The 17,454-nt window shown below is 39.3% G+C and overlaps 1 protein-coding gene across 2 annotated transcripts in view; it reads right to left on the reverse strand.

The window, feature by feature from the left end:
• Nucleotides 1-1,998: 1,998 nt before the first annotated feature.
• The window catches only part of FARSB (phenylalanyl-tRNA synthetase subunit beta), a 41,196-nt gene continuing 25,740 nt past the window's right edge, over nucleotides 1,999-17,454 (reverse strand). For both annotated transcript variants that reach the window (XM_049803660.1, XM_049803658.1), the window contains one exon: nucleotides 1,999-2,272. In XM_049803660.1, coding sequence (XP_049659617.1) covers nucleotides 2,121-2,272 — 152 coding nt within the window. In that variant the 3' untranslated portion in view covers nucleotides 1,999-2,120. The remainder of the gene's footprint in view (nucleotides 2,273-17,454) is intronic.

Here is a 17,454-nt window from a genome sequence, read left to right on the forward strand (position 1 = left end):
GACAGAGCTGACGTCCCGCTTGGGGAGCACTTAGCTACCACCACATGGGCAAATGGTATGAAAAAGGAGAAGTGATCCCTAAAAGCCTCACAACACATACCACTGCAGCTCAAGCCCTTAGTCCCAGCGTAATCTGGTCTTTACACTCAAAGGACAGTAAATTCACAGGAGAATTGGGACACCCGAAGAGTCAGAAAATCTTGTGTAGAGAGATATATTTAGTGCATGCAAATATGCCTGTACCCTGCTGAAATGCAAATCTGCCTGATTGTCATCCTAAGCCCCATGCATGACACACTAATAAACAGGGGGGTTTAATACTTACCATCTGCGTTACAGATTGCTTCCCACACTGTGAGCTTGCTTGGTTACAGTTGTGTAGGCATCGCGGAGAGATGTATCCCGTGAACGAGAAGCTGGCTAATCCCTTGGGAGACTGTAAAATGTGAGCTGCAGTTTTCTCACTCTCCGTGGGCACTGGAGTCAGTCGTGCAACGTATGGCAATAGCTATATTCTCATTTCACGTCTGTCACGCAGAGATAATTAAAATCTACACTTCCATCTGAGGGGAACTGTAGGGTTTCCAGATGGGTAACTGTAGTGCATTTTTCATACTGGATTATCACTTGCACCAAAAAGCCTTGCCTGTTGCCCTCCCACCTGTTAAGATTACAGACAGGGCTGCCATTGAAAAGCCATCATGGGCCCAGTGATAGGGGTCTGCACAGGCACGCGGCTCAAAACTATGAGCTTCAAAACCTCACCTTCACCACTGCATATCTCTCTTCTTGATGAGATAGTAATTGCAACACCCTTTTCCAGCATCACCCAGATGTCCACTCTTGGACAGGCCCCTCCTGGGATCAGGGGCTATCTGGCCCTAGCAACGAAAACAAGCCACAGCGTATTGGCCTAATGCAAAATACTCGCTATTGTTAGCCTGTAACATTAGCAATGGTTATAATATTGCAAATGAGGGATAGCAAGCTCCATTAGCAAGCCAGTAAAGAGCCTGCTTCAGTGTATTGAGCTGGCCACCCACTCAGTGGCATTACACCAGAAAGGATGTATCTGGCATCGCCGTGCTGGATGGAGCTTCTCAGTTTCCCAGACAGCAGAGGCACAATGTGCCTGGCTGTAGCATAGCTGCCGCCAGAAAGCCACCTAGAAGGAAAAAACCTGACCTGTGAGAGGTTCTCATCTATTGTCAGGGGCAAAACTGCAAGAAAAGTAAAACTGAACGCTGCGTGGTCCCTGCTGTGCAGCTGGGGTACAGAAAGCCACTGGTGGGGCTGTGTGAATGCAGTGGGACCACGCTAACTTCTGCAGACAAATACGCCAGCCTCAGTCGGACAAAGGCTTTGATATTTTTCAGCTCCTCGTGCAAAAGACCACTGGCATATGCTCTTAAATGCATTTCCCCAATTTGGTTTGGAGCTTCAAAAACCACTAGGCTTACATCAACCATGAAAAAATTTAATTCCACCCCCTCCCCTTTCTGAATTTAGAATGATAAAGGATCAACAGTTATGTCTGGAGTAGGGAAGCAGATATGACACACATCTTGCTTACAAAATAGCTCTGGTTTTCATGAAACAAGTTTATTTTCCTCCCCCAGCCATTGATGAGCACATGACAACCGTACAGAATAAAAGCTCAACTCCTTAGTTCTGCTCACATTCACTCAACATTTGCTCTAATCAATTATCTTATTTCATGCAATAAGAAAAGAATGAGATTCCTGTTATGCAGCCATAATCAGTTACAGGATGAAGCTGTGTCTGTGGAACATTTCTGATTTTGAAAACTAATCATGTGCTCTGCCATTACATTTCTCTTGTAAAACACTGGGCTTTTACCCAACTTGTTTCTCCCCCCCCCCCCCCCCCGCCTTTAAAAATATTGAGTGCACGGTCTAGTCCGAGATGCCACATTCTTACCCCGCAGAAGCTAGCCAAATTGCACTGTAAGGAACATATTTACCCAGGGAGCCAGGCTCTGTTTTTCTAGTTTATTGGAACATAAAAGCATAAGCGGATGTCCCCCACAGAGGAACGCAAAAGAGCAGAGGGTGCTGCGTGTCACAGTGGACGGCTGTAGGAGGATAAAAGTCCCATCTTCACACAAACGGCTCAATATTGATCTCTAGGGCAGAGCATGGCATGGTGAGCTCAAACTTGGTGATAACATCGGGGTGTAGGACTCCAAGTTTCCCAATGCTTTGACCTTTGGCAAAGATCTCAGCGCAGCGACCAGGAAAGAAAGCAGAGCCTGTAAAGAAAGTGAGAGAAAAATCAATATTTCTCTGGGCCAAAGAAGTCAATAGGCATTTCATATGGGGAACAAAGCTCTCAGTATTAAACCACTCTCTGTGCTGAGATGCTAAGAAGGGGCTCTCGCTTTCTTGCGTTAACAGTTGTCATGATTGATAATAGAATGAGGAAATGCTTTTAGTTAAAAATAAAATGTGTAGCTTAAAGCGTGGGCATTTTTCACACTCCAGTTGTTTTGACTAAGTTACTCCCATAATAGAAGTTAGCACAGTTAAGTCGACCCAGAGGGCTACCGAAATTAACTTTTGCAGGCTTTAGGCTATTTAACACCTGAATGTTTCCCACCTTACTCTGTTTAAGGAAATAAAGCTTGCTGTCACCTATGGGGTAAGTAGGCATGTCATGCTTGATTATATGTCATGTAATTAGAAACAACCTACATTCCTCATCTGGAGATGGGCTTTTAAGCAGTTTCATATACACTGTAAAACTGTGGAACAATCAAAAACTTGAAGATTATCTTCCTCTTACCTCAAGCCAAGCCCCAAGTTTTAAATGTTATTTGGGTGTTTAAAGTAGAAACAAAGAGAAAACCAAAGTAGTTGAATTGGCAATGAAGAACTTGGAGGAGCTGTGCAGACTTTTTCATGGAAAGCCTTTCCTACCTGGGAACTTATCTATGCATGGTGGCTATACCAGCAATATCTTCAAGCTTGTCTGTAGCAGCTACGCTTGCATTTTTTTTTTTGTCTCTGTCCTGAGGTGAGTGGCATTTTGACCAGATAGCCCTTCAAAAGACAAAACCAAATGAAACCAGCAAGGTGCTCCTTCTGAAGCCACCTCTAGCAAGTGTGTGGAAGCAAGGCACAGTGCGCAGGACCTCCAGTGAGTAGTGCTGCAGATGATGCTGTGAACTCAAAGGAGGAAAGGGGAGAGGATGAAACAAGGCCACTGAATCCTACAGATCCTCCTGTAGAAGGCTGCCTCCGCCATGTTTTTAATGTCACTGCCTTTGCAGAGAAGGGTCCTTTACTAGATTTCCACTCAGAAGTTAAACACGTCAGCAGGGACAGCATCAGGGACCAGTCAGCTTCCTTGCCCTCACTCCTTGCTCTGCAACTTTATCTCAATAGGCTAAAATCCAAGAAAGCATCTTCTACAAGAAGAGCTGGTTATTGGGTATGCATGGGGTTGCATCAGTGCAGATGAGAAACATCCCTGCTCTACTTGCTTCTGCGCCAGTTTGAAGACAACAGCTGAAGAGCTGCTTCCAGTCCTGTTCCCTGCCTGCTCCTGACCATGGCACTCAGCCCTTCAGCATCCTCTGCATCCTGCAACAGGATTGCAAGAATTTCCTAATGGCAATTTACTCTCTGGTTGCTCCAAATGCTATTTAAGTTTCAGGATCAGCCCAGAACATTTTACTGCATTTACAAAGAGCTATTTAAAAAAGGCGGTAAGCAGCGAAATTAACCTCAAACCTCAGGAATATTTTCACGACACTCTGATCACTAGTGGTCAGGCCCAGAGATATATTCTTTGTAAGCTCCCCAATGGAAATTTCATTGAAGAAGTGTCCCCTATGAGGTTTGTAGTCATAATTTGCAGCTACAAGAATAAGAACAGCAATTAGGTCTTTTTCTTGTCTAACATGCTGCAAGTGCAAATTAACTTAAACGTGTACTTCAATTTTGGCTGCCTTGTGAAATCTGATGGCAGTGGTAAATGATCACAGTAACATTACCTAAAGGCTGTTTTAAAAAATATTCGGAACCACTATCTTTCAAATCATCCGGTTCCAGTCTTAGCTACTAGCGCAAACCAACAACTTACACTGGATGTACAAAAGTGAAATTATCTAGCCCCTGGATGTTACTGGCACGTGACTCTAGCCAAACAGACACTTGCCACTGCTAAGCTGCACTATTCAAAACAAGTGTTAAAATAAAACTTGACAGAACAAATTTAGAAAAGAAACAAATGCCACACATACAGATCACTTTGCAGATTGTGGGTGAAAACATAACCTAAAAATAAAGTAGCCTTGTAGTTAGCGGCAAAGGCTTTCCTCTTTGTGAATAAAGCTGGTATTGTACCAAAGATGTGAGCAGCACACAGTGATTTCTTTTAGAAACTTGACTGTAAGCTTCAACTGGCACAAGAGCAAGAACCAAGCAGAAGTTAATAACGTTGGCGTAGTACCCCACTATAAAACTATAGGAAAAAAGAGCTTTGACAATATGGTTAGTTAAAAAACTGTGAGTCTGACTTGTCTGTTCTTCTGAGCTGCCCTGTGTGTAGCCTTGGGAAAGTTACTTTATCTTCTTGCACATCTAGACCCAATTATATGATGAGACTTAACTGTTTCTAAACTTCTTGTAGACATCTGGATGGGGGTCTAAAACAATACTGCACTCAGTCAGTCTATCAAAGGCAGTTTCAAAGATCTGTGCCGTTTCCCATTGTGTGAAACAATTTTATGTTTTCAGGCGCAAGAAATGCTCTGCTATCCGGGCATCACCAATTGTCAGTCTGTCAGTCAGAAGTTAGGCAGAAGGTGGACAGGCAGTGGGGGTGACTTGAAGCCTTACCCGACCCTGACATCCACCACTAGTGACTTTCCCTAGAAGGTTAACTTCAGTACAAGTTCTCTTGCATTTAATTAAATCAAATGCATTTATGATAAACTTTGAAAACTGATGGCAATTCATGACAATATATTAGAAACTATGAAATGGCTTAATGATTATGGCATAAAGTGAAGAGTTATGTTAGCTAGAATCTTAACACCAATAAAATTTATCCCTTCTTACCGTGAGCTTACAGCACAGCTTCACAACACAAGTGAACTGAATCAATGAATCACCACCACCAAAAGGGAGGTGGAGGTGGTGGCTCTCCACCTGGAGAGGGGAGGAGAGCGGGACAAGCTGATTTGGCTGAAACCTGTACAATGAAACTATATGCTTAGTGTGGCTCTGAATATGCCGTTCTAGGCTATGGGTTAGGCATTCAGCCATATATACCATCTCATATGCAGCAACTGATGCTGGACCGTGATGTTACATTTCTTTGTGCTTCCTTGCAGTGAGGAGGTAAATATATAATTAATATTAAGGGGGAACATTTAGCTCCCCAAAGTGCAGGAAGCAGAACCTTCAAATCACCCCTCCATTTCTAGTTTAGCCAACCCTGCAATGTTGGTTACTTCACAGTGCAGTGCCTAGTGTGCCCAGTGCTTTGCAGACATGGCACCTGCAGGGTATAATTCTGTGACGGGAAGAGATCAGACAATAAGCAAATAAAAATGAAAGAACCTGTTAAAAGCTTTAGGATCCCCATCTGTCCAGCTAATACTTGGCTCTTGTACCAAAGAAACATGAGCTGAGGAATAGGTTTACAGAGAATTTATGAACTCCTGTTAATAATGAAACTATTATTATGATAACTGGCTGCACTACAGAATGCTTCAAAGTATATTCCTGCCTGCCAAAAGGGCCTCCAGACTGCATCCCACAGATGGGGGATCTAAGGCTTCCTCATCTTAGTGACTCTTCCTTTGACCACACACATGTTAAGGGAACAAGGTTGGCTCACGCCTGAGATGGGGTGTTGTTGGTCCATGTATGTCTGCTAGGGCACCAGAATTTGGAGCAAATGTAAATTTCAGATCAAAAAGATTCAGACATCGAAAGGGAAGTACACAAAGAAAGAAAAAAAATAATCAAAAGAAACATGAAAAATCTGAGCAGAAAGCGGGGGAAAGAGAAACAAGCATTTTGCAGTGGCGGGCAGTGCTTTGCCTGAGGGACCAACCACGACTAGGAAAGGAGATCTGAGCTAGCAGAACCTCGCTGTGCTGCGGACAAGTCACGGGTTGTGGGAGGACCAAAGCAACCCACAGAGCAGGACAGCAAACCAGAGAATTCATCCAAATAACCAGGAAACAAAGGTAAGGATTTTTTTCCCCCCCAATTTGTGTGTTTCTTGTATTATCAAGTAAATAGCAATGGTGGTTTAGATTTCTAGCAAAGCTTCTCTTATGGACTGGACTATCATGTCAACTCTTGAAGTATAAAACTTCAGAGTGAGAGTCAAGGCTGTATGAAAGACATGTGCTTATGCTACTTGTACATATGGGGAATCAGCAAAAAATGCGTGCATTGTTATCTCGTTTGAATAAATCACACTGTAAGCTGAAGCCCAGTGCTCTTAAGCGTCAATAAAGTTTTGATGCCAAAAGGAGTCCAAAGGGTGCCTGCCCAGAAAAATTAGCAGCTGTGACCTGCAGCTTTTGAGCAGGAGTTCAAAGTTGACGATCGAGTTTGTCTTATCTGTGTATGTAATATCATCAAGAATGGTATGAGTGTGAAGAGCATGGTCTTCCTGAAGAAAGCTTTCACTTGTCAAGCAGTTACCAAAGCACACCTGGAGGCACCATTATCAGTAGGTGCGCTAGGAAGGGACTGCATTTGCTGCTGGTGCAATTATATTGGAAGACTGCGCTTGTAGGTCTGGTTGGTTGTACCATCAAGTATATCGAGAGCCAAAATTAATTTAAAAATTGTAGTTTACTATACTATCCATTTTAAGGATAACAGATTTATCTCTCCTGATATAGTTAATCCTTTCTGCTCTGCGCACAAACAGTATTTCATAAACTTCACCTTGAAATCTAGTCAGACATTGTATTGTCCTTGCTGATAGAGACATATACAATGCCAGAGGAAGCCAGAAGGTCTAGCAATGGAAATCCACCTCTTAATATGTCAACATTATAATTGGTAGTTACGAGAAGGGGTGGGGTGAAATACAATATGCGTTCTTAAAGAAGAGATGCCAAAGCCAGCCATGTCTTATGCTGACATACTACACGCAAGAGAAAGACAAAAGCTGCTTCTCATGGCTGCAACTAAGAATTTAATTTCCAGTGTTCAGTGATGTAGAAATAATACCTTTAATTAAAGCTTCTGTAGCATGTCCACAAAATCTGTAATTGCCTCTCTGTATTCAGGCAACAGGGCCACTTTGATTGCTTTGGGGTAATTCTTTGGCCAATAATCCAATAGAGCATGTAGTCTTTAGCACATTTTCTGGCTAATTGACCCTCAAAGAGCTCTGAGTTCCCTGCACTCTTTGTTGTCAAACACCTTGCACAGTTTCTTTTCTCTACCTTACTCTCCCTCCTTTTCAAAAAGAAATAGATTAAAGTAGTATTATAGGCCTACAGTTGCACTAAGCCTTCAAACCTGCTCGTTTGTTCCTATAATTTGAAGAAACATCGGAAGCTGAAGCTTAAGAAGGTAATAGAGCAGAGCTTATCTGGCCTCCGAAGTCTTTCATCTTAATTCTCCATCCCCTTAGTCATTCCAGCTGCCCTTTCACTACCTCATCCTGACTCACCTGGTGAAGTATTTTACCTGTGCTACATTGGACGGAATTTAGTTTTGTGAAGCTAGATGTTGCTTTCCTTTTAAGGATCAGGTTCTTCAAATTTTTGACTAATTCCTTCTTTTGGCAGATAATGCTTAAATGCAAAGTCACAGGACACTATCAGACCAGTCAATATTTTAAAAGGCAGCTACGTTTTCTTGCCCATGTACACAGTGCAGTCAGGCTCCCAGAACCTTATGCAAAGCAACAGCGACCTCAAAATCATATCGTGTCATAGAATGATTTACCTTCAGCTAATTTTTAAAACCACAGACATTCCAAATCTTGGGTGATTTCTGGAACATATTGAGACACCAATGGCTCTTAAGTTGCACATTGTCAGCAGTTCTTCCCCCATATACTCTCGTGCCCAGAAAAAACTTACTTTGGGATTAGTGGGATATTTATTAACTTTAGTTTCCTGGTTTGCAAGTCCTGACTAAAGCTGTGCCAGAACAATCTCCACTCCCCAGATCACACCTAACTGTAATGACATGTCAGGAACTTCAAATGAGTACAATCAAGATTAAGGCAAGCACCTTAGATTTATTCCCGCCCCCAAGAAAATAATTAACGCTTGAAAAGGTGACAGAAGAAATATCTGTATGATATGAATGAATATGTCCTCCATCTAAAGGACATCTTTCATTCTGATTTTTTCCTACGTTTTTTCAAAAGCCTCCACGTAGAGGGCATAGCAGAAGAGGGTAAAGGGACAATCAATTATTTACCTGACTGGTACACTGGATATCCAAAAATAGAGTTGAATATTAGAGTCCTTGTGCAGACAGGGAGGCTAGGGAATATGGAGAATCATCCACAAATTTGCAGTGGTCAGTCAGTCATCTTCTCAAGTTACAACTAAGTCAATGGGTGCATTTTTATTAATTTGTATCTTAGGGAGGGTGTGAGAAAAACTAGTTCTTCTATTTCATAAGAGCCCTTATATAAAACTCTACAACTGAATATATTCTATTCTGTATTTGCCTATATTTAAGACTATTCAGGGATCAATGATATTGTTTACAAATACAAACCTACAGTACACTGCAAGCAGTGTGGAAATAATCATAATACTGCTTGGGTCCAGAGTCAACTGTTGTTAGTCATGTTAAAGTGTGTTGCAGTGATGAACGGGGGACTGGTGTAGCTAGCAATCTCTTTCCTTCATTTGCGTTGAGAACAGAGACTGACACAGACTTTTAGGCTAGATTTATTTTTCATTCTTGCTAAAGAGCATCCCAGGACCTTTAACAGAGGTGTTTGGTGTTGCTGGATGTCAGGAAGTGGTTCAGGAATGTAATAGGTTTGGTGCTCCTCTTTATTCACCTGTGTTATTCTCAGGATTACAGCAATGTCAGACACTTAGGATTATTTGGGTAAAATCATTGTGTTCCTGCCTTTCCTAATGGAATGTAATATTTGGGTGGCTGCTGAGGCCAGGGAAAGCAGACATTTTGGGTCACCAATCTGGGTAACCGGATTTCAGGTATTTCAGTGCTGGAGTACCAGGGTAGCTGCTTAAATAATGTGTACAGAAAAACACAGGAAAGTAGGAAACCTAGAAAAAAAATTCTATCAAATTCTGTGTTTTTTTCTAGAAATCAGTATTTGTGTATAAAGCTCCATAAATTTACATTTGTGTGGCAGTTGTGAGAAACAGCAATTCTACACTGGAGTTCAGCTCTACTGTAGAGTTACCATTACATAGCTAATCTTTGCTTTTTAGGCCAGTTTTATCTGATTTATCCAGATTTATCTGAAACATTATACTTTGACCTGCCTAAAAGTCACAAACCTAAGCTGATATTGTGTCACAGCTATTTATAAAACTAGAGAATTCCTAATCCCAAATAAAGAGCTTTTTTTTTTTATGACGTCTTGCTAGTTCACTTGAGTTAGAGAACACAAAGCTTTGAATATTAAAAAACTTAATTTCTTCCTGTTCCATGACTGTTTTTATCCGTCTTTAAATATCTAAAGGAATAATTCATCCTTGCAAACATCAGAATCTGTCAGAAACTAGGAAACAATAAACCATATTCTTTATGGCAGGGGGTATAACATATTCTATGTATGCACAGTAAGGCAGCAGATTTTAGCTTTTAGGCTCTGCTTTCATACAAGCATTAGAGAATAACAAGAACCAGCACCAAGTCAGTCTGCAAGCCTACTTTAGTATGTCATATTTAGTTTGCATGTTGTTTATTCACTTCATGTCCTAGACCAAGCCATCCTCCCCTCCCAATGACTTGACATTACTTGCTGAGATAAATAACAGCCACATGATGTTATGCTACCACATTTCATGCCTTTCAGAAAATGACTTGACAAACTAGCATGGAGTAATATATAATTAAACAATGAATCTTAGCAGTCACTGGAACTGTTAATCACTTAGTTTTAGCAACTAAGATTTCTGTTGCAAACCAACGCCTCGTGCCTAAAGCACACGGCTGCACCATGAGGAACAGAAATGCTTGAACTGGCTGAGCATGAGCCAGCCCAGGACCAGAAGCAAGACTGGGTCTCCAACAAATATGGCTATTCTGTTCCTGGACCTAAGCAAGTAAGGTCTGTGCCCAGCACATGTACTGGATTGAGTCTGCACTAGCTCAGCATTTCTTTGCTTATCTACTGTTTTCTAATACCACAAGCAAAGGTAAAGTCAATTCCTCCACCATGGGCAACAGAAATATTAATCTTGGGATCCTCCTGCATTCACGTTGATCTAAAAGTTTGAGCTAAAATCTTACAAATTCCCATTTAAAATTTTATTGCATAAATAAATGTTAGAAAATGCATGCAAGATTAAATTTGAAGCACTGCCCCTCGGCCTCCGTATCACAGTTCAAAAGTCAAACCAGATCAGAGAACTGCTTAACTACAAGCTATAAATTTGACAGGATCACAATTGCTAGCATTAATATAGTGAAAATGAAGGCATGCAGACACTTAGTTGGCCTCTAGCCATAGCAGGCTGGGCAGGAGGTGAAAACAGAATTGAAGGATGAAACTGTGGCACTGGTCAAGTGTAGCACTTCACCAGAGAAGCTGGTGGAACCAGACCTGCACCCTGACCATCACCACTTACTTAGATCACTGCCCCTGTTCACTGAGAAAGGAGATGTGCAATTTGCTGCTATTTGTGCTACTGGCTTGGATTAATCATTTCTTCTCTAGAGAAGGCTTTGCAAAATTGAAAATATAGTTTATGATTAATAAATAAGAAATAATTAATAATAATAAATAATTTTCTATTTCAAAATGTAAGGAGACAGAAAAAAATAGAAATTAGCTAGTTCTATATTATATAATGTAAACTGTGCCAGATGTTTAAAACTTAATGCAAGGAAGACTCTTATCTGTTAGACTTGTTATGATGTATGATTAAAAAAATAGTTGTCTTTGTGGGGGTGGGGGCAGAGTGGGGGGGAAGAATTAAACTCTGAAGAGGCCTCCCCATTCAAGGAACAGCAGAAGAGCAAAGACTTAATGTCAAGAAGAAACTAACACCTTGAGCTCAGGAACACAAATGCCAATGATTTAGATGGTTCTGGGAGTTGACAAAAACTGGTAGAAAATAAAAAGTCTAACTGTCGGGAGAAATGCTACTACTTCTGGGAGCATCCCTAATCTGTCAGAATAAAATGTAATGGGAAGAAAAACATTGTAATCTTTGTTAGTTAGTGCTTGTAAAAGGGGAAGGTAAGAGAAGATAGTTTGTGTCTCTTTACAAGTTACTTGACAGCCCTCCCCAGAATATTTTTGCAATTACCACAGATTTTTTTTTTCTTCCCATTATTACACTACAGGAAACATACTTCTAAATGAGTCATTTCAAAGGAGTTTCTCTTCTGAAATAATCTTCTGAATTTGAGAAACAAATATTTCCTTTGTTCTCTTATTGAACTCATTTCATATGTGGGGGAAAAGTGTGTCAAACGTCATTTGGTGATGAAAGTTTAAAAGACAAAGAAGTCTAAATCCATCAAACCTTTTATTAACCCATGCTGTGCTAAAATAATGTAATTTTCCTCTAACTGATACACCTTTTTTGAGGATAAGGGTTGTGCAAGCAGATTATACTTCAAGGGTATCGGAAACGAACATTCAAAAACTTTCAGAAGAGAGCTGAAATGACCATAGGAATGGAAAAAGCCCTCCTCAAACTCACTTCTGATAGCCTCTTTTTTTCATAATAAAAATCAATTGTCTAACACAAAGCTAATAAAATGAGACTTATTTCCAGAACCAAACTATGGGTTTTGCCACAGACTCTTTGTGTGCCTGCCCTAACTGCATCACTTGCAACAGCAAGAGACCTCCAAGATGTCTAGCGCACACATGATGTCAAGTTTTTGATAAACCAGGTTTACCTGGAGAAACTCCAAACACTGTAGACTCACACTTTGGCTAATTAAATAACATAAGCAACTGCGCGGGTTCATATCTTTGCCAGGTACCTCCTTGGGTCTTAATGCAGTTACAACCAAATTTGAGTCATCAGCACTACTGTGGGAAGATACTTTATAAGACAGAAACAAACTTGGCCTAAGTTTGTAGGGATTCAGTTCCCATAAATCTGAAGGCCTGTATTTACAGGAAGGAAATAAAGAGCAGAGATAATAGACAATTAAAGGGACATTAAGTGAGCAGCCACACCCACTTTATTAGATAATTTAATTTTGAGTTGTTAGAACTGTAGTTCTTCACGTAACTAAGCTCCCTTGATGCTGCAGGAAAAATTGCTCAAGAGAAAAGGATGAGAAATTGATTTGAAATTCATTAGATCTCAAAATAGTGGCCAACTCTGGAAAAGCCACAAGAACTAGTGACAAACATCCAATTGTGCAAGATGCCTTATAATTAAGCTGTTGTAATGATCAGTGCTGGAACTCCTGAAACCCCTTGGAGAATTTGGGTAATACATGTAAAAGGACTAAAATCAGTCAGATCTAAAAAACCTGTCCTTGCCTCTTAGTGTTGTTAATTCATGAAGCTGACTAGGAGGGGGGTAGGCTGGGGTACTAAACAGAAAAATAGGAGTGGAAGATCGGGTGATCTTCAAGAACATTTATTTGATCAATGAGTAGTACTAGTTTCACAACAAAAACTGGGAACATTTTTGGCTAAAACAGTATCCATATTTAGTGCTGAGGTGAAAGTGATAAAAAATCAGAAAAGCTACTTACAGACAAAAATGAGAGAAATTAATCGCACTACATAAAATGTGATTAATAACAGTGGCTGAAAATTCACCACGGAAACTGAATAAATTAGGAAAGATTAATGACTGGCAGCAACACAGCATTAGAAAGATTTTTAGGGCTATTCGAAACAAATTGTAGGTAGAGTACTTTCATCTGCTAACAAGACTGGTTGAACATTTTATGTGAGACAGAAATATATAAGTTTTTAATAAATATTTCTTTTCATCTGGGGAAAAAAAAAAGGTATTCTTGACTATAATAATGTGTCTTCCAGTCCACTGAAAAGGTGAAGAATATGTTTGGTTAAGTCTGCCAGGACTAGGATGTTTCTGAGATGCTAGGAGTCTCAGGCACCAGAATTATGGTGCAACTCTCAAAGCAAATATCCTGCCTGCTGCTGTTAACTTACAGTAAGACACTGGGGATTCTGTAATACTAGAAAAATGTTAATGTGGTGTCAGTATTCCAAGGTAGATGATCCAGACTGATCCTGGGTGAGAAAAAAATTATTTGGGAATTAGCAAATGTGAAATTCAGAGGACCTGAATACAGTCAATTACCAGCTGATATGTTTTTATTGAAAATGGATGTTGTCAAACAAATCTGATTATCTACCAAACTGGTAATTTGAAACGATAAATGCAATTACAGGGATGAAATAGCACCTATAAAATATCTATTCTTGAATGCCACTTAAATGGATTAAGACTTGACTGGTATCTTCTAGTATGCCCCAAATGATATTTGGAGGCTTCATAGTAAAATTGGCACATTTCCTTTAGTTATCTAGTTATTGACATTCATGAACAATGCAATGGCTGCCAAGACAGGCAACTGAAAGGCCAAGATTGCCATTAAGAGAAATCAAGCTACAGTTCCTTAAAATAAAACAGGTATTAACAATGCCAAGTTCAACACGGGTACTAAACATCTGTGTATATTACAGTCTCCCAATTTAAACTGATCACCAGAGATAGATGCCGGGGTTCAATTCTATACATGTAACTCAGAGTTAGTCCCAGACTTCCCTCCTCTTGTCTTGTGAATTGAGGTTCACAATCTAAATCTTCTTTTAAAGTTGTTTGTTGCATAATTATTATTATAAAAGCAAATGTTTATTGGTATTCTTAGTTATGGAGGTAACTATTACACCTCTAATTTCACAGCTAAACCTTACCAAATGAGAAGCTATTACTATGATTTACTGTGGAATTAAAATTTTCTACACTTTACCACACCTTTCATTTAATTAAATAAGGGCAGTAAAAAGAAAGGAGTACAATTTCTCCTTTTTTTTTTTTTTTTGAAAGACAACTGTCAGTTACTGAAGGAAGCAAGACTTAGTATGCATTTATTAAGTACACATGTTGAACAAACAGGCTGACTTCCCAGCTTTACTAAGCTGTTGATTACCCTAAAAGAATGAATGGCATGAACATTTACTTAAAAACAAAGTAAAAAAAATAATCCCAGAGTTAGCTGAAATTCACAGGAATCAATAATGTACAAAAAAGTGGCTCATGTCACAAGCTCATGCTATTCAGGGACTGTTTGTTTTCACATGAATGAATGCTACTTCATCAAATACCAATTTTGTCATGGAAGTTAGTGGGGCAAACAGTGAAGCAGTATCAGTGAACGGATTTACCATTAACATTTTCTGTGAAACTGTCAAATTGCTTCATTTTCATAAAATCTGGATATTATTTTCCCTTTTCAAACAGCTTGTGTCCAATTAACTTCCATTTGCAAAGTACAGAGACTCTCGGAAGGTACTGCAAAACTAGGGTTTCTTTCCTGAAATAAGGGACAGGCATTCTAAATGTTACAATGTGAGTGAGGATAATTATACCTTACACTTCATACCACTCCTTTGAAGACGGTGATATAGGATCCACTGTCAGTACTTACTAAGCCTTTTTTTATTCTTTTTAGCCTAAGTAAGACTTTACTGTGGACCCAAATCCCATGATTAACATTACCTCCTGTGATGATGGTCTGGATTTCTGGAAGAAAATACTTATCTCAGATGGTCATCCAGAAGTACAAAATGACCAAAATGTTGCAGAAAACATACCCATTCCTGCAGAGATTGAAACTTGAAACAAAGAATACTTTCCAATATAATTTTCAGAATGCCTCTAGTTTTCAATTCAAGGGAACTGAAACCAATGAAAGTGAATTTAAAAATAAAAATTTTATTAAATTACCTGACAAAACATGACCAAATTTGTTGGTTCTTTCTACCCATACTTTTATTGTTTAAAAAGTTTGATTTGATTTTATTTTGTTTACCTCCTATTCATACATATCCATACTGATCTTTAAATTTTATTAATGGTATGGAACTGGCTAAAATCTGAGGAGTTTTATGCGACAATCATACTCTTTTCTATCTATGTTTGATTATGGATGCCTATGCTATAAAATAAACAATGAAACAATGAAAAAACAAACAATGAAAAAAACAAAATGCTTTTCTAGGCCAGTAATTATGGGATTCACTACATATCAGAAAGTCCTTTCTGTGCATTTTAAGACAATGGAGAGCATTTCAGAGTTCTGTCTTTCAAACTTTATAATTTTGTATATTTAGGGGTAATATGAAAAAAAAAATGGTTCAGTTAGTAACTTTAAGAAACTGAAAAGCATTGAGTGCCAAATATACGTTGAAATCTTTGAATTCAGTCACTCAAACCCCTCTTCCTTAAGGCTGCTCTAAACAGCTCTTCTCCATTTCTTACTTAGCTCAGATTACACCAAAGCGTAGCGCAAAGGCCAGGGGAACATCACAATTTCACCCATATTTTCTAGCATCTGTAATTTTTTCACAGGTGTTGCTATAAAGGCAAACAGGCTCTGACCTTAAGGTCACATCACAAGGCACTTAGGTGTTGGTGGAACAGAAGGAGCTTAAATAACCGTGATTTGCACATATGGACCAAACAGGACTTACAGTACGGGCATTTCATTTTTCAAAGTTAATTTGGAAAAGAGGCAAATATGTGCCAAATACATCTCTCTCTATTCTTTATTGGTCATTTAAACCAACACTTTTTCCCTGTATTGTTTTCCAATAATCACTGGAATAATCACTGGAACTATTTTAATCAGTTACACAAGGAATAAAAACAACTGGACTAAACCCCTACCTTTACACTGTGTTGTTTACTAGTCTCAAGTTTTGCTTAAGATCACATACAGAAAAAGTATCTAGGATCTTTCTAAATCAGAGTTGTAGGATAAACCCATTTCTCGCTGTACAAATTTTAATTTGGCACAGGCAATAAAAAAAAAGCATGCCTCATAAACATACATCTAAAAATCCATGCCGTGGGTAATGTCCTGATTTAAAACCTCTGAAGTAACTTGCACTGTTTGTCTGAATTATTTCAGGATCCTGCAGTCTCTTAAGATGTTACAGGATATTTTTTTTTCACTCAGCAATTGACCTTACTCCATCATCCGCTGACACTTTCTCTCTCACACAAGCTTAACTAACAGATTACAATGCAAGTTTAAAAAAGCCCAACAGAACAACAAAAACCCAAAACCAAACAAAATACCCCAAACTACTTTGACTTCCAACCATCTCTGTCTGAAGTGAAGGTCTTTTAAGTAGGTTGGTGCAGTGATACTGCATTCACTATGGCACTAGAGTATCAGCCATCTGCATTGTTACCAAGGTTAAATTCCAATGTCAAGAGAACTGCAAGCAGTCTACATGCCATCCCAGGAGAGTTTCTGAATCACTAGTGAAACAGAAAGTAGTAGGTACTTTTTAATTTGTCTATAGCCAAAAGCCACAAACTGCTTGTAATATATTGCATATGACAAGGCATAATCCGTCCTTTACACTAAATGCATCGTAGAGTAACGTCATGGGAATGTAGGGATTTTGAATGGGCATTACAAATCCCACAGCATCAGGAATACTAAACAGTACTAGTATCTAGAAATAACTTCTTCACTGTGTTTGGATTATTTTTTGAGGTCTTTTTTCCAGTTTCTTGAAGCCAGCCATACATCATTGAAATGCTACCATACAAGATAGAAAAGACTTTCAAATATTGTCACTACTAAAGCAAACTCTTGATACGTCTATTCAAAAATGAGCTACAGAAGAATTTTGAAAAGGAATTTAACAGTTTGGTTTGACTTCAATGACAGCTGAGTGAGTACCCAACTGCCAGAGGCTCTTCCAACCTCCCCACTGCACCCCCCTTCCAAATAAGAAGCTTTGCTATTACTTGTTCTGTGCTTGGCAGAATTCCTCTGGTCAACCTGGCCATCCTATTAACAGTATTCTAATAAACCCTTTGAAAGTCTGCCTAAATAATACTGAGCAAAATAGTACTTTGTCAAAAAACAGGAGGAAAAAAAAGCGTCAATATATATGACACAAACATGCAGTAAAGTGCTAGGAGACCACTTAGTTGAAGTGTTGTGTTTGGCATCTTGGCAGGGCACTGCAAAACAGGGAGACATCTAACAATTTTTCATTAAAGTTCTGTGAATAGGCGAGCTCGGTCAG

Source organism: Accipiter gentilis, chromosome 6, assembly GCF_929443795.1.
Source record: "Accipiter gentilis chromosome 6, bAccGen1.1, whole genome shotgun sequence".
In the NCBI taxonomy this organism is placed as follows: Eukaryota; Metazoa; Chordata; class Aves; order Accipitriformes; family Accipitridae; genus Astur; species Astur gentilis.